Source organism: Crocodylus siamensis, chromosome 9, assembly GCF_052110815.1.
Source record: "Crocodylus siamensis isolate JL-2025a chromosome 9, ASM5211081v1, whole genome shotgun sequence".
NCBI classification, from domain to species: domain Eukaryota; kingdom Metazoa; phylum Chordata; order Crocodylia; family Crocodylidae; genus Crocodylus; species Crocodylus siamensis.
Window position 1 is genome coordinate 43,309,093 of NC_143403.1, and position 22,959 is coordinate 43,332,051.

At 49.5% G+C, this 22,959-nt stretch overlaps 1 protein-coding gene across 1 annotated transcript; it reads right to left on the reverse strand.

Moving 5' to 3' along the window:
- Positions 1–1,975: 1,975 nt before the first annotated feature.
- On the reverse strand, positions 1,976–22,940 carry PXMP2 (peroxisomal membrane protein 2). Its single transcript, XM_090063285.1, has 5 exons — positions 22,728–22,940; positions 12,849–12,965; positions 4,892–5,054; positions 2,753–2,872; positions 1,976–2,398 (listed from the first exon to the last, which is right to left on the reverse strand). Exons 1-5 carry the CDS (start codon positions 22,832–22,834, stop codon positions 2,330–2,332), a joined length of 576 nt encoding a protein of 191 aa, XP_089919411.1. The 5' UTR covers positions 22,835–22,940; the 3' UTR covers positions 1,976–2,329.
- Between the last annotated feature and the right edge of the window lie 19 nt (positions 22,941–22,959).

A 22,959-nucleotide genomic window follows, 5' to 3' on the forward strand; every position in this document is an offset into this window, starting at 1 on the left:
CCCCTGTTGAGTCCTGTGTATTGAGATTAGACTCCAGGGTCCTGTGATGTCCACATGTGCCAAGATTTGTCCTTGCACTAGCCTGTGCCTGATCTAGCATGCAGGGCTACAGCCTACAAGGACTCCCCATGCATCTGTCCAAGGAGCTCTATGTAAATAAAATTGAATTTACCAACATAATGGGTATCAAAAGCCTCTTTCACGTATAGTCTTTCTTTTCCTCCTCACTGGGTGCATCTACATAAAACATTTTACTGTGCAGTAGAGTTAATTACTGTAGTAAGTATTAGGGCTTTGCAAAGCTTTCGTTGCTGATTCGATTCAGTGGAGATTCGGCCCGATTTGGCAGCTGAATCTCTGAATTGAATCAGGAGACCCTTTAATCTCTCCGAATCGAATTGGAATCCTCTGAATTGATTCGGAGAGATTCAATGATTCGGACATAGACACAGCTTTAAATGTCTTTTCTACATACCTCAAGGTACCAGACAGCTAGTGCATGCTGAGAAGGTAGGGTGGATGGAACGTCCCACAGGTGGATGGGGGTGAGGGGGGATCCTCAGTGTCTCAGTGGTGGACCTGGAAGTGGACCAGAACCACTTTCGGTCCACTTCTGGGTCCGCTGTCAAGCACACAGGGGATGGTCCCCCCTTACCCCCCCAGCTTGGCGGCTCGTGCCTCCTGGGTCTGGTGGGGGGTACCTGAGGTCCCCCTGTGGCTGATTGCTGAGCTGGGGATGTGCGGGGAGGGTCACCCGTGTGCTCGGCAGTGGACCCGGAAGTGGACTGGAAGTACTTCTGGTCCACTTCTGGGTCCACTGCTGCGGATGTGGGGAGGCCCCCCCATGCTCCTGTAGGGCGCTCCATCTGCCCCACCATCTCAGCATTTGTGAGCCGTGTTGGTACGTTGAGGTATGCAGAAAAAACAGCTAAAGCTGTGTCTGTGGCCGAATCGCTGATTCTCTGAATCAGCATTGAATCTTCAGATTCAGATTCCGCCGAATCGAATTTGGGCAATGATCCAAATCAACAAATCAAATCACTGTCCTTTGAATTGGGCTGAATCTGAATCGACTATGACCCACTTTGCACACCCCTGGTAAGCATCACTGTCTACACATGCTGACTCTTACTGAGCACTAATTTCCTCTACTTGGCAGTTAATTTGCTACCTGCAAGTGCAAGTAGCAAATTAACTGCCAAGTAATTACTGTGCAGTACAGTACATGTAGACAGCCAATGGGGAGCAAATTTGCAGTGGATGTAGTCTTTCTGGACATTGTCTCCCACCGCATCCTTATTAAAAAGCTAGGTGACTGTGGCATTGATGCCTACACAGTCAGATGGGTCGCAAAGTGGCTAGGGGGCCACAGTCACAGAATGGTGGTAGACAGGTCACATTTGACCTGAAGGGAGGTGGGCAGTGGAGTTCCCTAGAGTTCGGTCCTTGGGCCTGTACTGTTCAATTTCTTTATCAGCCATTTGGACTAGGGGGTGAAAAGCACCCTGTTCAAATTCGCTGACGACACCAAGATTTGGGGTGAGGATACAGCTGGACCTGGACAGGTTACAGGCGTGGGAAAATGTGAATAGGATGGGATTCAATACCAACAAATGCAGGGTACTGCACTTGGGCAGGAAGAACCAGCAGCATACCTATAGGCTGGGGAACTCCCGGGCCTGGCTCTGCTCTGATCCCTGCCTGGTTTCAACAATATTCTCCCCCCACCCCATGGCCCTTCCCCCTCCCCCGGCAGACTTTCAGGGAGGTGCATGCGTTCAGCTCCCCCCACCATTTTTTTTCTCTCTCTGCCTATGCCACCCAAACCACCTGTCTTTGAGTTCACCAGCTATGCCTGGCACAAGGTCATATATCCCATACACCAATGTAGAGGTAAAATTGTTCAGAACTGTAGGAAGCAAACTGTCACAAATCTCAGGCAGGCAAAAATCAACAAACACACCAGAATAAGAAATGATGTAAGAAGTGATAATTTTATTATAATTAAAAATTAATATTAAAAAGTTATACTGTTTTGTTTTTTTTAACCCTGACAGTTGATCATTATTGATTAAGCACCACTTGAGAGGCACAGAAGGATTAAATGCTAACACATAATTTGTATTACAATAGTGTCAGAATGCCACAGCCAGGGACTGACCCACCATTCATTGAGTTAGGCACTCTTTGCAATGAGAGCAGTATTCAGAAAGTGTTCAATCCTGCAGGATTTGCTGTAGTGTCAGTTCTTGTAGAATGCTCCTTGGATTACCATGGGGGCTATGGACTAACAGATGACCAATGTCAACTACTCCAAATCATGATGCTATCACTTCCTGATAGTGGCCAGATAGGCAAACCAGAAGAGCGCAATGAGGTTCCCAAATAGTACTCGAAACTGTGGACAGACAACAACAACTGCCATAAGATAAACTGGTAGATGCTCTCCGTTCTCTAACCACAGTAACTGGGACAGCGTTTGGTCCTTTATGGAATGAACACTAAATGTTAGGGACCATCTTACTTCCAAAACGTCAGGATCTGCTAGGGCTCATCTAGTCCCTTTACATATGAAGAATTAATTTAGGCAACAGAGGTCTCAGTTTTATAGTTAACTTAAGAGCGGCACAGGCCAAAAACCTTAAGTAGGAGAATAACTGAAAGGGCTGCTTGCATGAAGAAAACTATTAAAGGAAAATAATCTGGAAGTCAATTCACAGAGGAGGGAGCATCTGAGCAGGCACAGACTTACCTGCATTGGGACATAATTGACATTAATAAACTGGAATGGGGTCCATACTTTCCAGTTCATTTTGAGTGCTGTCCAGTAGCCATTCTTTATCATTTTAACAAATGTAGATAAGTCCTTCCCCTGGAGTACAAGAAACAATGATGATGGTTAGGGAGATATCCTCCTGAAACCCAGGGGAAAACTAAACAAAACTATGCAGAGGTCTAATCCATGTAGGTGATGAGTTTTATTTATTACCAAGGCACAAATCTTGATGGGCTATATAGCCCAACGGGCTCCCACAACCCAACAATGCTCCCCATGTGACAATAGCTAGGTACAATGCAAGGCTCTCAGTAATGTAGCTCACTATCCATTTGTATACCTCCTTTCCTCCAAGCAGTTCTGGGAACTACAAAACTGAGCATCACCTTTCTGCAGCTGGGAAAACCAAACCACAAAGTGACTGAATGATCAGCTCAAGATTTTAGAGTGGGGGATACTCAGAGCTGTCCCGGGGGGGTGCAAATCAAAGTGGCTGCCCCAGGCCCTGTGCTCTGGGGGACCCCATGGACAGTGTAGTACAGGCCCCACCAAGGCTGCCACCACTCTGTGCAGCTGCCGCACACTGCTGGATTTGTGCTCTGACTGCTCACCACACCCCTGCCCCCTCCCTCACTGGCTCCGCACAGCCCTAGGGACAGCTCTGGGGATATTCTTGCTTTTCTGCTCTTACTAATACCCAGCTCTGCAGGGGTTTTTGAAAAAAAATGGCATCCTTGCATCTGCAAGACAGTGGATATTGCAGCCTTTGGCATAGATGGTTTGCAGTGTCTCATGTGACTGAATAGTCCAATCCATGATTTACACGATCTGTGGCCGTGGTTGCAAGTGTGTGTGTGTCATGCTTGGGTGGTTCAGGAGCTGCTTGCTTCCTACAGACTCTTTTCTCTTCAAGCTGTTGGAGCCAGTTCCTGTTGTGGACATTGATGCCCTGGTGGAGATGATGATACCACTTGTTCTGATTGCTTGCCAAGTTTTTCCATTGGTCAGGATCAATTTCAAATGCCTGCATATTTTGCTTGCATATTGTGGCAAAGCTTGAGACATCCTGTTGTTCTTGTTCCCTCTGATAGTTCCCCAGATAGAGTGTCCTTGGGTATATGTCCATCTTCCAATCTGTTCAGATGGCCTAGCCAGTGCAGAAGTCTCTGTTTGAGTAGGGCTGTCACACGTGGTAGATTTGCCCTCTGAAGAACCTCTACATTGGTGACTTTATCTTGCCATTTGATGCTGAGTATGTGGCATAAACAGCACAGGTGGAAGCTGTTTAACTTTTTCTCTTGATGGGCATAAGTTGTCTATGTTTCCCCACCATACATGAGAGTGCTGAGCACGCAAGTCTTGTACACCAGCATTTTGGTCTTGATAGCAAGCTTTGAGTTGTTCCATGCTCTTTTAGTTAGTCTGCTGAAGGTGGTAGCAGCTTTTCCGATGCAAACATTAAATTCTTCATCCAGTGAGAGGTTGGTGGTCACTGTAGAACCTAGGTAGCTGAACTTTTGGGCTACTTCTAGCTGGTTCTTGTTTTGGATTACTGATGTATCTTATGGAACTCTCTGTCCTAATACAGCTGTTTTCATTATGCTAATAGTGATAGCAAATGGCTGACAAGCTCTTGAAAGGTGATCCTTTCTTGTTCTTGTAGTAGGATTTGTCATGGGCTGAAAGGGCAACATCACTGGTGAACAGAAGCTCCCCGATAAACACCTTTCTAACTTTAGTCTTTGCCTTGTCATGACAGGGTAAAGAGTTTCCCATCTGATCCTGTGTGGAGGTTCACTACGCTCCGCTCTCCATGCCTTTAAATGAGCAGTTCAGGAGTACCCAGAAGATTCCAAAAAGTGTGGCAAAGAGCAACAAGCCTCTCTATCACATTAATAAACACATTAACAGTGTTGCAGCATCCAGATCTATGCTTTAACCCTTTCAGCTCAACTCCAGGCCCCTTCAGCAATGGCCCTAATCTCCTCTGGCTATATTTCAAAAGCCAGAATTAGCATGGATCCTGGTTACAACCGATCACCTGTATTTTCCCAAGCGTGACAGCATTTTCTGCTAGATAATGATGCACAATACAGCCTGGAGAGGGGTACCTACCTCAAGCAGATTCATGACAAAGAAGAAGAGCAGCAGGAACGCTGGAGCAATGATCAGGCGGTCGAGCAGCAGCCTCTTGATCATTGCAAAGGGGACAGTTGATGGGATCAGCTGTTCCAGGTACAGGTAGAAATAGTGGCTGAGTGGCCCTGTGAACAGGAAGCTGACAAACCAAAAAGGCATGGCTGGACTTCATCTTCCTCCTCCTTCAGCCTCCAAGCCATCCCCATCTGAAGTATTTAATTTGACTGATAATACTATCATAGAATCATAGAAGTCGGGTCAGAAGGGACCTTGTAGATCTTCAAGTCCGACCCCCAGCCTGGGTGGGAGAAAAGACTGGACTCAAATGAGTCCAGCCAGGTAGGCATCAAGCCTCTTCTTAAAGACCCCCAGGGCAGGAGCCAGCACCACTTCCCTAGGAAGTTGGTTCCAGCTCCTAGCCGCCCTAACTGTGAAGTAGTTCTTGAGGATGTCTAATCTAAATCTACTTTCTAATAATTTGTGTCCATTGTTCCTTGGGTTACAATGGACAGGGTTCCATCTCTTTCATACCTATACAGTGTTACGAAAAAGTTTTTTATTTTATTTTGGCAGTTCTTTACCACAGGAAAAAGTAGTCCACATGCTTAACAAAATACCTAAGACTGTTTTCAAATTGCACAATTATATGCCAATATAATTACCATGTACAGGGTATTTTTTCCTCTCATAACACTACTGTATCATGTAAACTTTTTAATTTTAGCATCTTAAAGACTGAGGTGCTGAGATTTATTAATGAGCTCATCTTTTCATTCTGCTGTATGGCAGGGCTCTTTTATTTCAATTTTATAGATGTGAAATGAAGGCACATAGAGACTGAATAGCTTGCTTTAATGGAGAAGTGACCAGGTCCTTGGTTTTGTAGTGTCTCATGCTACTATTCTAACTACTGGACCATTCTCCCCTGCACCAGGGCACTGAGCTCAGAAATGTAACAAAAGTAAGGGCAAAGCACTTTTCAAAGCAGCATACCTTGCTGAATTCTGTATTACATGTGCTTTTCCAAAATCCATTACTCACCCACCTTTTGGAGGGGAGCATCACCAGATTTGAACAGCTTTTGGCCCTCAAGAGTCATTCCTATCCTCATGTTATCAGAGTTCCAGCCAAAGGCATGGTACACTATGGGCCTTTGTACACGCCACAAAATTGGCCTTTAAAGCAGCTGAAATGCCCTTTTGCACCACTTTAATAGCACTGCTGTTTGCACGCTCAGCAGCGTATTCTGCTTTAATGGCATTGCTATTCTCACGCTTTGTGGAGTATTCCACTTTAAATTACGTTGGTACGTAGCAAGATAAAACACCTCTGAGGTGTTTTAGTTTGCTACCTAACAAAGTGCAACAGTGCACGGGGTGCTGGAAGCTGACGTGCTTGGGGCTTACTGGGCCCCATGCAGTTCAGGGGCTGTGAGAACTGGTGGTAGCCTGGGCAGACAGGCTCCACTGAACAAAACAAACAAACAAACAAAGTGGCAAGCCTGAATTTTTTTTTCTTTCTCCCCTGAGCCTGCCTGCTTGCTTGAGTTGGTTGGGGGCCCGGTGCTTCCCTCTATGGCTGCAGAGGGGAGGGAGAAGCAGTGCTTCCCTCTGTGGCTGTGGTGCCCCCCGAAACTGCCTGAGCCAGGTGCCAGTGGGCAGGTGCTGCCAGGGAGGCCCCCACACAGTTCAGGGACCACTCAGCCCACCAGCAGCTCTCCCCCCCACCCCGCCACCAAAGAGGCATGTAAGGATCAGACCCCACCCTTGTGTACACGCCACGGGGATTTAGTTCAGTTTAGTTCTCACGAAATTGAAGCGGTGTTTTTAAAAACTCACCATTTCAATTTAGAGTGAACTAAACAGACTTAAACCTCTGTGGCGTGTGCAAGCAGCCTATGTGACTAGTGCCTGGGGTTCTTTCCTGAGCTTCTGAAGTACAACACATTGCCAGAAGAAAGGATTTAGATATAATTTTATACTCTTCACAATTCTGATGGTTTCATATTTCCCCAATTGGTGCTCAAGCCTCATTTATTCAAGACTATTTCTTCCAGGCACTGCAATCTAAACTATGCAACCTAGTAGCCCCAACAAAGGAAGCAGTTACATTTCCTGCTGTCTCTGCACCTATTTAACACTTTTCAACATCAATCCTAAAATTATGATGTGATGGGATAGTTCTCATGACTGGAGTATTTTCATAGATGGGTATAACTTCTTCAGGAAGGGCAGATGGGGAGCATAAAAGAGGAGATTTTATTCTCTCTCTATACACACACACACACACACACACACACACACACACACGTATATATGTATATATATACACACACACATAAATATGTGTGTGTGTGTATGTGTTCTGAAGTGCAGTGCAAAAGTGGGAGCTACTGAAAGCTTCAGATAAAGATCCGAGATGAGAGAAGTGGGGTGATGTCACAGTGGTCATTTGCTATAGGCTCCCAAACAAGGAGGAAGGGGTGGATGAGGCCTCATTTAAACACTTAACACAAATTTCACAGGACCTGGTTCTCATGGAGGACTGGAATTATTAGGACATTTGCTGGGAGGGTAACACAGAAGTGCACAGTCAAGAAATTCTTGAAGCATATAGGGCATAACTTTTTTTCTGGAGAAGCCAACAGGGCGAGGGAGGAGGGGGAAAGCTCTTCTCTATGTTTGTGGGCAGCAAATTGAGGAATTGATTGAGAATGTGAAGGTGGAAAGTAACTTGGGTAAGAATGACTAAGAAGTGATAGAGTCTAGGATCCTAAGTAAAGTGAAGGAAGAGTACCAGAAAAAAAAGCACTGGACTTCAGAAAAACAGGCTTTAATAAGCTCAAGGAACTGGTGGGCAAGACCCACTGAGAAGCTGAGGGTGTAATGAGGTATAGGACTCAGGCTGAAACCAGCTGTGGAGGGTTAATGGGATAACAGCCTACCTGTTTAAGAACACTGGCTCAGCTGACAGAGATGATGGGCTGGGCTCAGAGGAAGTTTAAAGCTCCCCGGAAGGGAAACTTGAGGGGAAAAGGAAACTGGTATTTAGGGGGAAGTATGGGGACTATGCTGTTCCTTCAGGTCTGACTGAAGACCAGAGGTTTGATTTAATTTTTTCATGGTACCTATACTTGTTATGTTTGCTGTAATGAGAAGCATTCTGTATAGATAATAAGAGAACAGAGACTAAGAACTCACCAGTTTTGAGGAAACTGGCACTTAAGTCTGTCTAAGGAAGTGTCAACCTGCTACAAAGGGGGAAAGTTGTCTAGGAGAGGTGGTTGTACTTTAAGAAGGCTGTTAAGGGTGCAGGAGCAAAGTATCCTGATGCAACAAAAGAATTGTAATAGACCAGCCTGGCTAAACAGCAATCTCTTCAATGAGCTGAAACATGAAAACAAATCCTACAAAAAGTGGAAACTTGGTCATTATTACTAAGGAAATACAAAAACATCACACAAATGTTCAGGGAGAAAATCAGGAAGGCTGAAGTATGACTTGAGATGCACCTGGCAAGGGATCTAGCAGGCATTAAAAAGGGATTCTACAAGTATGTCAAAACTAAGAGGAAAATCAAACGAAGTATAGGCCCCTTACTAGCTGCAAAAGGCAATCTAATGATGGATTATGCAATGAAGGCTGAAGTATTTAGTGCCTTTTCTAACTTCAGTTTTCACAAACAAAGTTAGCTGCTATATGATGAGTGCAGCTGGCAGCAAAGAAAGGGAAGGAGGCAAACAGCCCAGAATAGTGGAAGCAGGGGAAGATCCAGTGAAGTGCAGTGTTGTTGCACCCTTTTTGGTGCATGGTACATGTACAGCAAGCTCTCTGACCTAACAGCACAGCTCTAGAACACAGGGGATGGGGGAAGCTGCGAACACTTGCTTCCCACCTGCCCAACCTGACATCAAATTTAGCAGCAGGGGGGAAATGGGGCAAGGGGCAGTGACATCAGCCTCCTCTGGGTTCCAGAGCCACAGTGATAAGTCATTGAGCCTAGAGAGTTTGCTGAGCATGCACTGCACAGCTGAAGGAGGGGTATGGACACATACTCCCAGACTCCCCTAGATCCTCCCATGAGTGAAAGAACAGTTAGGGATTACTTAGAGTAGCTAGATGTTTTCAAGGTGTCAATGCCAAACAGGATATGTGACAAAAGGTTTAAGCGGTCTGAGTTCTAGCTTGCAGTTCTTGTGGGGAAACCTTAGGGGGTGGGGAAACACTCAGTGTCAACAGGCTTTGCAGTAAATAGTTTCATATGCATGACACTTAGATGTCCTTTTCACCCAGGGGGAAATGGCAGGCTGGGTCTGGCAGCAGGATCCAGAAACTGCTTCCTGATTAGCAGGATCTGGGTTCTCCATTTCCCATGGAAAAACAGAGAAAACCACAGATTTCCCAACTTTATCAGAGAAAAAATGGATTTTCCCTTATAACAGAGATACCTGCAGATTTACCACTTTTGCAAAGAGCTCTGCAGGCAGGCACAGTTCCAACCTGCAAGTGCTGATTGCAGAAGGGTGGGAAACCCACAACCCTGCCCGGGGGTGGTGGGGAAGAGGGGAAAGGGCAGGCCCTGAGCCTCTCAGTCACTCAAGGCCTGGTTCAGGCTCCTTGTTCATTCCTGGAGCCTAAGGTAAGTGGGGCTTGCAGGGGCCTGGGGGCCCCCTCTGCCAGGGCCTGAGGGTTGTGGGTCATGGCTGGGAGGCACTGGAATGGCTGGGGGGTCCTTGGGTGGCAGGTGTGGTTGTGGGTGACTGCCAGGGCTGGGGGAAGAGCCAGTGGGCCAGGTGAGGGGCAGGGCATAGGTGCCTGGATTTACGGAGCAGGGAGGTGTTGGGGGAAGCCCCACATGGAGTGTACGCTAGTGGCATATGGCTTGCTGTCAGCCCTTCAGGAAAGCCGCAGAGGAAAGTGCAGAGTCTGTTTGGGCTGACAGCATGCTGATCCCGGTCCATGCACTGCTGGCTGGGTGGGCACTCCATGTGGGGTTTCCCCAGCACCTCCCTGCTCCCTCAGCCCCCAGCCAGCTTCCTGTAGGAGTGCTTGCCCACACAGCACTGCACTACTGGCTCAAGTGGGCTCTGTGCTTTCCTGTATGGCTTCCCTGAAGGGCCAGTAGCATGCCCTTCTGGGTCCACGTGCCACCAGGGAGGCAGGCACTCCATGTCTTTTCCCAACACCTTCCCACTCCCTCAGCCCCCAGCCAGGTTCCCGCAGGAGTACCCGCCCGGAGAGTGGCACATGGACTGGAAGCAGCGTGCTATCGGCCCTTCAGGGAAGCCACACAGGGAAGTGCAGAGCCATCTCAGGCTGATAGCCCACCACTCCTGGTTCATGCGCCCCCAGGTGAGCTACAGGCTGCCCTGGTGCTGCACCTCCTGTGCGCTAGGCTGCAGTGAGACCAGCGGCACATGGTTGTGCACCTCAAAGCAGCAGCATGCATAGGGGATGCATTGCCAGGGCCGTGTTGAGCTCGCGGTGGCAAGCAGCCTCTCCATGCAGCCCTGCTGTGCCCTGCCACAATGGGTTTTGCCTGCCAGGCTACAGAGGCCCCAGGGGAGGGAAGTAGGGTGGGAGCCCGAGCCTACAGCCCATGCCTGGCCCATGCACATATCTGGGGGGGCGCAGATCCCTCCTACCCCCCTTGGGAGTGCACACAGAGGTGGGGAGCCAATGCTCCCCACCCCCTGCAGCAGGGGGGAGAGGGGGCAGGGGGCTGCGGACCCGGGTCCATAGCCCTGGCAGCTGGGGGCCTTCTCCTGCAGGGCTGGGGGAGCAGGGGCTTGGGTGGGGGGGCAAGGGGCATCAGGAAGACTGTATGGAGGGGAGTGAGAGGCACAAGCAGGGCTGAGGGGGCTTTGGGGAGCCTTTAATTTTAATCATGAATTTTGGGGGTTTTATGACAGAACTTGTGATTTTTGTTTTCCAGAGGATTTGCGATCATATATTGGGAGAAACCGGGATCCCTGCTGATAAGTTCCCCATGACTCTGTTTTCTTATATTGTATGTGTCCCTATGTTAATACTATGGTTTCATAACTGTTTTGTTACAAGAGGGCTGACTGGCCTGACGAGAATGAATGAGGCTCAGAGAGCTAGAGGGAAAAAAAGGCTAATCTCAGAGCAGACAAGGAGAAAGCCTCAGGATGGATGAAGTGGAGTCAAAGGAAGGACACAGGGAACTGGAGTAGCACAATAAAAATTGCACTTTAAAGTTAAGTCCACTGTACTGCTTGGGACATTTGCACTCTTACCCCTCCTCTTTAAAGAAGAAACCACCCCCTTCCTGATAGCTTACCAAAAAGAAGGAGCACTTGGAGGTAGGGGTGCAACAGATCACTGGTGAAGCAAGAGCCAAGGTCTCAAAGCCAGAGGCTTGCCCCTTGTGAAGTCATGCTAGGGCTGGTTGCAGGGGGTCCTCTCAGGCAAGGGAAACTGTAGAAGGCTATTTCTTGGTGTGTCCTGAGACAGAGCTTTCCCCTTCCCTTCAAAAGGGGAGTTCGATCCTGCATGACAGGACACACCCTAGAGTACTGAAGGAATTGGCTGAGGCAGTTTTAGTGCCACTGGGTATCACAGGGTGGGAAAACTATCGCCCAGAGGCTGGATCCAGCCTGCCAGGCACTTTCATCCAGCTCGTGGTGCCCCCCAACAAATTGTGCCCCATCCAGCCCTTCTGCCTGCAGGGGTGGGAGCAAGGCGCCTACGCCTGCTCCCCAACATACCCTATTACGCCTGGTTCCCACTCTCATGAGTGGAAGGGCCCAGCCCTGCTAGCACCAGGTGGGGCTGCTGCTGCTGCTGCTGCTGAAGGCTTCCCAATGTCCCAGTCCTGCGAGGGTGGGGGTGGTGCTGCAGCTGAGCGGGAGTGTGGAGCGTAGGGCTAGGGCTGGGGCTGGCAGCAGTGCAGAGCCTGGCTGGGCAGGCTGTGGGTTTGAGGGGGGATGGGCATGGGGACCCCTCCCACACCCCCAACCACCCAGGCAGGCAGTGGGGCAGGGAGGGCACTCTGCTCAGCACTAGTGCTTGACTCCTGGCTCTGGCCAGCACTGTGAAGAGCGCAGCACTGCTGGACCATTTGTTTCCCAGGCACTTCGCACGCCCGCAGGACACAGAAAGGAAGCCCCAGGCACTGGAGCAGGCTGGGGTGGGGAAAGCAGCCAGCTCCAGCACATGGGGCTTCCCTCTTGTGCCCCACAAGTGTGGGGAAACAAACAGCCCAGTAGGGGCTGTGCTCCTCACTATTCATTTGTGCATCTCACCTGAGTGAGTGGCATCTCAGGGAATTTCCTGGCCTGATGGTACTTGTTTCGCAGTCTAACTTAATATACTTATTATTTATACTAATAATAAGTTATAATTAAGTTATATTATAACTTAAAATACTTAGTATTTTATTTGAAAGAACGAAATATTGAGACTTTCATTTTAGGGACATATCATTTCTATGGGAAGCCTGGAGAACACTTCAATACCTCAGACATAGGCGCTTACAACTAGCACACAACTGAAGTGTCCATAACTGAGGTTAAGTCCCTGGAAATACTTGACTTTCAAAATAACTATGATTTATACCAGAGGTTAATATCTGATAGCTCCTTGGTTGTCTTGGTGATAGGACTATTGGCCTTACTCCGGTTCCTAATGAACTGACTATCCATATCACAAACCCATCAAAAATGGCAGAGTAATATGGAGTAATATGGAAACTGAATACCCCCTTCCACAAAAAGGAAGACCTTCCTGGTAACACAGTCAAGGTGGCAGGAAGGTTGCAACCTCCTTCTCATACTTGCACAGAACAAGAAAGGGGGCTAGTTCCTGCGCTAAAGGAAATGCCTCTGCCCCAGAGTAATCAGTGTCACTGGTCAGAGCATTTTAATTCAGTCCAGCTCTACTACCCTTCCTCCCCCATGTCCAGCACTTACCTATAGATGGCAAATCTCAATGGTCTTCTCAGGTCCAGGCTTTTGGGTGACTCTGGCTTTTTCTGGCTTCTCTCAATGACCTGCGATAGGAGACTCCCAAGCGCTGACAAAACAGCACTGCAGATGGAGGGAAAAGGGATGTGATCAGGCAGCTACACAAAGAGATAACCCTCAATCAAAGCAAGACCCTAAGCTCTAAGCACAGCCAATGGACAGGACAGCAGTAGGTTAAATTACACCATGTAAACCAGGATGGGATGGCTCAGCAAGAAGCAAAGTGATCTGATGCAATTCTACCTACTTAAAAAGTATTGGACTCCCAGCATGCTTACAAGAAGCCAACCAAAGAATGGAGGTGGAAGGAAGAGAACCTGCATTCTTCATATTGTTTATGAACCTACACTCCTCACCAGCTCATGCCTTGCAACCTGTGCCTTAGTAAAATGTTCCTGACAGCTAGCTGACTTCCACAGATTTTTTCTTCTCCCTATTAAAGCCCACAGTCCTTATAGCTACGCAGAAAACATCCCCTGGATATGACCCTGTGTGGTATAGTCTTTCAAAGAACTGAAAACAATCACTTAGAGGTATGTCTTGCCAATATTTATTTCAGTCTGGTGTTGACCGTAAGATTACCAAGAGAAATCAGATAGCAGTTCATTGCAAGTCATTTTAACAGCAATATCTAGCAAGCTTATTTGTGTAGTGTAGTGGTGCCATGAAAAATAGAAATCGGAGAGACTTACCAGGTGAAGTTTTCTAGGCCCCCGGGCAGGGGTAGGCAACCCCAGCCCGTGTGCCAGGCACACACAGGCATTTTGCTTGGCATTCATGCCTTGAGGAAGAGACTGGGACTGTGCTGCCACAACAAGGATTGGGCCTCTCATGGTTCCCCTGCCACCTGCCCCTGGCATGCCAACATCTTACAAGTTAAGGTTGCAGGTGCTTTTGGCACTCTGCTCAAAAACATTGCCCACCCCTGCTCTGGAGCTATATGAGGACTATTTACTACAGCTCTCAAGTGCTTCAGCCAGCTTAGTTTAAAATAGCCAAGAGCACAAGTCAATCCAACAACCCAATAATCTCACTATTAGGCAAATCTACCTGACTTCAACTGAAATCTCCCTTCTCATTTTCTTTCTCTAACTCCTGGGTGTAACTTGGTGCTTGATATGAAGCACTAGGGAACAGAGACAGGTAAAACAGCAGCTGTTCCACAGAGGAGAAGGAACCATTGCTGAGGCACGAGCAGTTCCAGCACTTTTCCTGGGTCCTTCCTTACTTGAACCCTGCTTATATGAAAGATAAGATCTGTTGGTTTGCCACTGGGTAGAGGGAGAGCATGTAAAATCATATACTATTATCCAATGGCTCCACATGGATTGGCCAAAGCAGATGATGCTTAAACAGATGAGACTCATAGTTTATTTATTTATTTATTTATTCATTCATTATTTGATTTAAATATGCCCTCCCTAAAAAAGGCTCAGGGCAGCTTACAATAAGAACAAGATAATTTATAAAACCACAATAAAAATATTTAAGTAAAAGAGTAAATAATAAAACAGCTCCCCAAACAATAACCCAGAATTTAACCCTGCTTAAATAAGGTCTTACAGCACCCCCAAAAGATATCCAGGCTTGAACTCTGACAGGCCAAGGGAGAGAGAGAATCCTAAGGCTGAGCAGCAATTACTCAAAACAACCTCTACATATTTTCACTGAATAAACCTGATGTACAGGTTGCATTTGAAGAAGGTTCCTCTCAGCTGACCTTAGGGATTGCAATGGAACGTGATGGAGGAAGCACTCCCTTGGATATGTAGGCCCCAAGCCATTTAGGGCTTTATAAGACAAATTCAGCATCTCAGATTGCACCCTGAAAACTACTGAGAGCCAGTGCAGACTCTGGAGCACTGCAGTAATGTGGTCCTGGCAACCCACCCTCAGTCAGAAGACAGGCCACCACGTTCTGAACCAGTTGCAGCTTCTGGACAATCAAAGACAGCCCTCCATAGAGCATGTTGTAGTAGCCTGGCCCTGATGTTAGGAAAGCATGGATAATGCTGGCCAGAGGTAACTGAAAGAAAGGGTCGCAGCCTTCTCACTTGATAAAGCTGGTGAAAGGTATCCCTGGCTACTGCCAGAATCTGAGACTCCAGGTGTGGCAAATGATCCAGGAGCACCACCAGTCTGCAAATCTGAGTGACAAGGGGAGGCTGTACTCCAGTGATAAATTATCATTAAGTGATATTTTTTGAGTAGGAGCTGGACAACCGCAGACCTAAGAACACCTGGCAACCTACAAGTCCTAAAAGGAAGCACTTACAACCTCCATCACAATTGCCCCAATCTTCCCTAGCTATTTTTCACAAGCCAGGATGGGTATGAATCAGGTTGCAACTGGTCACCTGGGTTTCCCCAAACATAACCTCAGCAGTTAAACTGGCAGTCCCCAAACTGTATTGGAAGTGAGTGATTTTGTCTGCAAAGTAGGTGGCAAACTTGTCCCAGGGGACTATGAATGATTTAATTTCCAGGTGGATACAATCCAGATTTACCAGGCTGTTAACAGATTCATAGACTGTAAGACAGGAAGAGACCTTGGAAGATCATTGGGTCCAGCCCCCTGCACCAAGCAGAAAAGATAACTGGGGGTCGGGTGACCTGATCAAGGTGCCCATCTAATCTCCTCTTGAAGATTTCCAGGGTAGGTGATTGCACCACCTCTGGAGGGAGCTTATTCCACAATCTGGACACCCTGACTGTGAAGAAGTTTTTCCTAATGTTGAGCCTGACTTGGTCTTCCAGGAGTTAGTGGCCCTTACTCCTAGTTTTCTCATCGGATGCCCTGGTGAATAGTTAGTTGCGCGCCATGTAGCAGTATGCTGCTACCAGGTCCCCTCTCAGCCTTCCTTTCTTCAGACTGAAGAGTCCCAGATCCCTCAGCCTTTCCTCGTATGGCTTGCCATGTAAGACTCTGATCATACGGGTGACTCTTCTTTGGACTCTCTCAAACTTGTCCATGTCCTTGTTAAAGTGTGGTGCCCAGAAGTGGATGCAGTACTTCAGCTGTGGTCTCACTAGTGCTGGGTACAGCAGAAGAATCACCTCCTTGGTTTTGCTGGAGATGCATCAATTGCTACAGCATCACACTGCTGTTCACCCCCAATAAATAGTTCCTCTGGACAACACCTTGAAATTGCAATGGCAGTGGAAAAGAAAAGATTCTTCACCATGACCATTCCCACGACATAGTCCTTTACAAAGGATCTGTGCTCCAATTGGTTTGCTTTGGCACTGGTTAAGAGCTACCTGCGCTCTAACTTCCTGCTGTCCCGCTTCAGCCACCTCAGCTTCCCCGATAACAGGGGGGTCTGTGGTGCCACAGTGGTGGGAACAGACATGTAGGTGAAGGTCAGTATGCTAATCCACAATTTGACCAGGCCATCAACAGGCCATCATAGTCAGTGGGAATATTTCCCAAAGAATGCTGGAATCCCAGTGGCTCTGGATATTTGCGCGTGGACAAACCTGGGTGGTCCACCACCCTGATAGTGAAATTATGCTGGTTTAGGGATTAGCAATATTTGGCCTCTCCTTTTTTTACACCATTGTGATGGCAATTTTACTGGTGAAAATGTGCTGTGTTTCTAGACCCAGGCTTGTGAAATTGGCAGCTTGCCATTGTATAGCTCTCAGAAAAACAAATAATTTACAGAACAATGCTGTTTTCATGGTTAAAACAAGCTTTGAATCTGGTCCCAACTGTCAAGAGCCCTGAGGTTTGAACCAAGATCTTCCAGGCTTTTGGGCAGAGGCCTGGGCCACAGTACCACCAAGCAGCTGGCTGAGCACTGGACCGAGCCCAGCTTGGGCCCTCCCATGAGGGTCCCAATGGGAGATAATGTGACCCAAGGGAACCAACTGAAGCCAAAACGTCTTGAAGGGAGAGCTAAAAAACCCTCCCACTTCCACCAAGGCCTTGTCCCAGCAAAAGTGTCAGTAGCCTTGTTATCTGGAACCCTTCATGCCTTGCTCCTATCTTGCCTCTTCCTCTGACCTTCCAGCCTTGTCCCTGCCTCATCCATGCCTTGGTCTCCAGTACCTCACTCCTACTTATTCTGTTGTGTGCGTTGGACTCCCTGACTCCTGAACCCCAAATCATCTTGACCACAGACTCAGACTGACACTGGATACTGTGACCCTTGGTTTCTGGAAGTCTGGTATCATGGACTTTAAGCTGTTGACCCTGACTCCCCATGTCCAGGTCATAATTGTGAAACCAACATGTACCGGTCACAACTACAGGTTTTAAGGCAAGACTCATTTAATGCTGCTGCAGAAGGCAAAACCAGCTAAGGGTAGCAAGTTGAATGGTATTCTTTCTTAGGTGTGGTTATAGCTTGCTATATACAAGCCATAGATGCTGGCTTATTTTTGCAGGGGGTGGGGAACGATTTAAGATGCTGCAACACCCCAGGGGGCATGGCTGGAGCAGAGCCGAGTGGAGCCTGTGGGATGGTGGGTATACGGGCGGGTTGTCTGCCCTGCTGGCCACCTACTGGGAGCCCTGCCCTGGCCACACTGCCATAGCAAGGCACCCCCTGCCCACCTGACAGGAGCAGGGGACACAACTCTGTACCACCACTCCTGCTCCTGCCAGTTGGGCAAGGGGCACCTTACCATGGCGGTGCAGCCAGTGCAGGGCTCCCAGGGGGAAGGCAGCAGGGTGGGGAGTCCTGAGGCTGCAGTGGGCAGGATGCATCCATCCCCACCCCACACACAAATCTGGGGGACATGTGCCCCCCATACCCTTCTTCCTAAGAGTATGAGCAATGGCAAGGAACCTCCTCCCCCAGCCTGAGTCGCCCATGGCTCTGTCCCACTTGCTGCCCTGGCTCTGGGCCCCATGCACCGCCCTGGCTAGGCAGTGGCACCCAGACCCAGCTCCTGCCCCACTCCCTCTCTCACCACGGGGGCCTCAATCTGCCCCCCCCCCACACACACACAGACTTGCCTGTAGACAGCTAGGGGAGCTGCACATATGCACATGGCACACCCTGTGTCCTGCTCCTTGCAGCCCCTTGCAGACTGGAACTCTGCCAGCCTGCAATGGGAAACCTGCTGTTTCCTATGTTTTTCCACAGTGAATGGAAAACCCAGATCCCTGCACAGTACTGGGAATCCAGGACAAATGCTGGTTGATGTTCTCATTTTGGGACTGTCCTAACCAATTAGGGATGGGTGGTCATCCTACTCTCTTCCTGAGGAGAGCCAGGGCAGAGAGTACTCTGCACCTATGCTATAGGCATAATCTAACTTTCACTGAAACCTCATGGAGCCATCCCTGTTAACTATGATGAACATTTGATCTGTCATATATTCCACTGAGTTCCACCTAAATGAGTTAAGGGGCAGTAATGGAGTCATGGGTGTTACTGAGGATTGATTGTGGCCTGCAGAGCCTTTGTATTGGGAATGCAAGTCCATCCAAATCTGAGTCCAGGAGAACGCTGCTGGTACACAAAAGAAAAACAACAGTTGTACCCAGAAATGGAAAATATTTAACCTGCAAATGGTGATTAGTTTCTATATTATTTGTATAGCATGGTTTACTGGAATGCCTCACAGCATTTTGTAAAGGGTGGGCACTGTTACCCTCGTCTTCCAGACAAACATGGAACCCTGCAGTGCTGTTCCAGAGTCCCTGGGAGCCAGACTCACAGTTTCTATCAGTGAAAGTGGATGTATTGTCTTACTTCTGTTTTCCCTGACTTTAAGCAGGAGCATGTGGAGAAGTTCTTGATTTCATGTGAGCCTCTTCAGTTGCTCTGCCAGCTCAATGATATGGGTAGCAGGAAGACAGCCAAGGGATATGGAAAGAGCAGATAATAGCTGGCAACGTTGAAAGTAAAGACAACCCTTATCCACAGCACCTTAGTACTTCACACTCCTTAATCTATTGACTCCCACAAAACTGTTGTAGATGAGTTAGCTATGTCCTATTTAGACAGGAAAATGGAGACACAAACTAAGGTGACCTGTCCAAAATCAAAGAGGGCCTGAGGCAAAGCAGACACTTGGATCCAAGCCTCCCATTTCCTAAGCCAGTGCCTTAAGAACTGAAATATTTTTCTTTGGCACATACACTAATTTGTCCACCAAATGTCCAGACACTAGACAATTAAAGAGAGTAATGGGGAAGAAGGGAATAAAGAAGAGAGAAATGTCTAGAGAGAAGCAAGAGCAGGGTTTGAGCGACTTGGCAAAACTTGGCTCCTTTTATTCTTCAGTGTATCATGGAAGGAGGAGAGCAATGCACAAATGCTATCACTCATGACAGTACTTTCCTACTAAAATCTCTAGTTGCCTTATAAAGGTTAAGTCTCTCAACCTGTGCATGAGGCAGGGCCATATAGTTTCCATTTTACAATCAGGGAAAACAGAAATGAAACAATACATCCACATTCACTGATAGAAACAGGGAGTGCTCAGTCCCAGTCCTTCAGGACTAATCATTAATCAGGCTAAAAAAGCATTTTGGATCACAGGCTGTGTCATGTATACACCTGAAGTGTATGGGAGCTCGGGTGAAAACCCCACCTGCTCCTGCTTTTGCTTGCTCAGCCTTCACACAGGCCTGCCAGCAGTTTGACCCACTCTGCAACATCTGCATCCAGTTCAGAAGCCAGGGCAAGGAATTAGACTGGCTTCAGCAGTTATGCATAAAGACCTGGCAGTCTTTGGAGTACAGCATCTCTGAGGCTAGCCGAAGTTGTCTTGCCAGCAAGCTCTTAAATAAATCAACAACAGGAAAGTGCCTCAAAATTTAGCTTGTGACTGCCTTGGCCCCCAAGTCTGAGCCTTGGTCAGTCTGTAAGATCCCTCCTTCCCTGGGGAGTGCTAGTGCTTTTCTTTGTGTCTGAGAACAACCTATCATGCACAATTTCTAACACAGTTCCAGCCTGCAAGGGGATGGTTAAGGCTGAAGGGAATGGGAGGAAGGAAATCAGAGCAGGGGGTGACACATGCATATGTGTGTGTGCACACACATGCATGTGGCCAGCAATACAGCCCCAAGCAGCATGGTAGAGAGCAGCTCCCACAGGTAAATCTATGGTGGGGAGACATAGGCAAGGTGTGTGAAACAGGCCATATTCGATTCGGGTTTGGTCCAAATCGGGGACAGCGATTCAATTTGTTGATTTGGATCACGGTCCCTGATTTGATTCGGCTGAATCCAAATCTTAAGATTCAATGTTGATTTGGAGCGTCAGTGATTCGGCCATAGACACAGCTTTAAATGTTTTTTCTACATACCTCAAGGTACCAGGTGCAGCTCATGAGTGTTGTGATGCTGGGGTGGACAAAGTGTTCCACAGGAGGGGGAGGAAACGCGTGCTCAGTGGCAAACCCAGAAGTGTACTGGGAGTGAGGCAGGGTTTGCAGCCGGGCTGAGGGCACTGCCCAGCTGGGGCAGTGCCTGGGGTAGGGTCAGGAATGTGCAGCCATGGGGCCCGGCTAGGCAGTGGGATGGAGCCAAAAGTGGCTTGTTGGGGGACAGCTGGCTCCTCACTGCTGCATGCACTCCTGGGGAAGGGTCAGACACCAGAGGCAATGCATGGGGGGCAGGCATGGGGAGGCACATGCTCCCCCAGATTTCTGTACCTAGTGGGGCACAGGTCTGCAGCCTAGCTGGACTGGCACGAGACAGGAGTTGCCTCTACGGTCTAGTGGGCGGGACCCAGTACAGGACAGTGGAGCAGGGCAGAGAAACCTGAAGTTGCTGCCACAGTGAGCCCTGCACCAGCTGCACCACCACAGTGAGGCACACCCTACCTGCTACCACAGTATGGGGGGAGGCAGTATGCACGCCACCCCTACTGCAGCAGTGGGCAGAGGATGCCTCACCTTGGCAACCATGGTGGCGCAGCTGGCACAGAGCTTGCAGTGGCAGTGACAGCAGCAACTAGTCTCACTGCCCCACCCTGCCCTCCTGCACTGGGTCCTGCCCGCTAGGCCATGGAGATGGCTGCTGCCCTGTGGCAGTCCAGCCAGGCTGCAGCCCCACAGCCCACACCCTGCTATAGGAGCAGAAATGGCAAGGGGGGGGGCATATGACCCCACATGAGCCCAAGACATCACTTATGGTCAGGAACTGCTCTGCTCCACACCACACAGATGGGCTGGGACTTGGCAGCACAGGGCAGCAAATCAGGAGTGAGTGACATCAGCAGGGCTAGGGGCATGGGGAGGAGCTATGATCAGAAGTGAGGGGCACTGGCAGGGCCAGGGGGCTATGGGTCGGAAGAAAGACACACCAGTACAGCTGGGGGAGCTGTGGCTTGGGAGCGAGGGGGAATGGCATCCTGGTGCCCTGCCCCTATCAGGGCTGCTTAGCACCACAAAGCATTTGGGGCTCACATGCTTGTGAACAAAGGGGGCAGGGGGAGCTCTGATTTTCCATGAAAAACAAAAACAACCTCCCCCAAATCAAATGCCAAAATATATAGGTATTTAGAATTTATTTTATTATAGTAACTGAGGCACTGGTAGGTTTCAAATTGCTTTAAAGTTGTAAATATATCAATAAAACATTGAGTTCACCTATATGCACTGATACCTATATGTATAATATATGTATATACAAGCCATCCCCACTGCAGCAGTGGGCAGAGGATGCCTCACCTTGGCCGGCCGGCCGGCCAGCCACACACACACACACACACACACTAGTGGCATTTCATTTTAATTGTGGAAAAACACAGATCTGGGGGTTTTAATCAGAGAAGCTGAGATTTTTTCTGATCGGAGAAAACCAGGATCCCTGCCTATCAGCCACAGAGCAGCTCTAAAAGGAGCAGAGCAAGTTTCTCTTACTCTCTCAACATGCTTCCTCCATGCTGTGACAGGCCCCCCAGGGTACTGGGGGCACCTATTTGATATTGGGCCTTTGCTGACAATAATTAGCGATGGCTGATTTCAATGAAAAGAGCTGGCAAGATCGCTGCCCGATGCACCTGGACTGCAGCAGTTCCCCCTGGCTTCTGGCTCTGGTCAGCTTGGCTTGAAAACTAATGCAGAGATGAAGCAGGTGCAGCCCTCCCTGGACCCCACCTCCCCCTGGGAGTCTAACACTCCCTTTCCCTCCTGGGTCCTTGGATTCACTCCTTTGAGGGCCAGTGGGCGCTGTCCGGTGCGCTCTGCTTGGTGTCCCCACTTGGCACTGCTGCACTCCCATCCCAGTTTTTTTATTATTTGTCCCAAGAACTGTTCCCCTTTTCCTGCAGCCTCCCCACCTACAGGAGGCCAGTGAGAAACTTGGTGGGCTTGGCCCACACTTAAAGGGTGACAAATAGGCCTTCCCCTCCCGGGGCCACTGCTCCACCACAAGTGTCGAGAGGCTCAGCAGAGTCAATCAGCACAATGCAGCTGCTGCTCCAGGAGCCCACTGCAGCCTGGCAGGGGCACGCACTGCAGCGCGGGACTTCGCCTGGCACCTGCCGGTCCCGGCACCCGCTGGCCCTGCTCCCCCGGGGAAGGGGCGGCCGCAGCGTGCCCGGGCGGCGAAGGAGAGCGCGGGGCACCCGGGAGACCAGCCGGGGCGGAGGGATGCCAACCCAAACTCCAGCACCGGCCCCGATCGAGGCGCCCCCGGAGGCGCGAGCCGAGCCCGTCCCTGCGACCGCGCCGCCTCCCGACCCGCTCCGCCGGGGGAGGGGCCGCCCTGCTCCCGCAGGTGCGGCTCGGGGAGCGGCTGCCCGGGGCCGGGTACGAGGCGGGGCCCCAGGGAGCGCAGGGGGCAGCGAGCGGCGCTGCCCGGCCGGCAGGTGGCGCCCGCGGGAAGTCGGTCCGGCCGCGCCCGCCAGCGCTCACCTGGACACCGCCTTCGTGAGCACCGGGCGGAGCCGCAGCAGCAGCAGGTACCGCGCAAGCAGCCGCTTGGGGAGGCCCGGCCCCGGCTCCGACAGCGCCGCGACCATCTCCCCGACGCAGGGCGACCGCAACAAGGCTGCCCTGCCCTGTGCCCCGCCCCGCGCAGGCGCCGCAGCCGAGCAACAGCGGAGTCCTGCCCGGGACTGTACAGGGCGGGGCGGGGCGGGGCGGG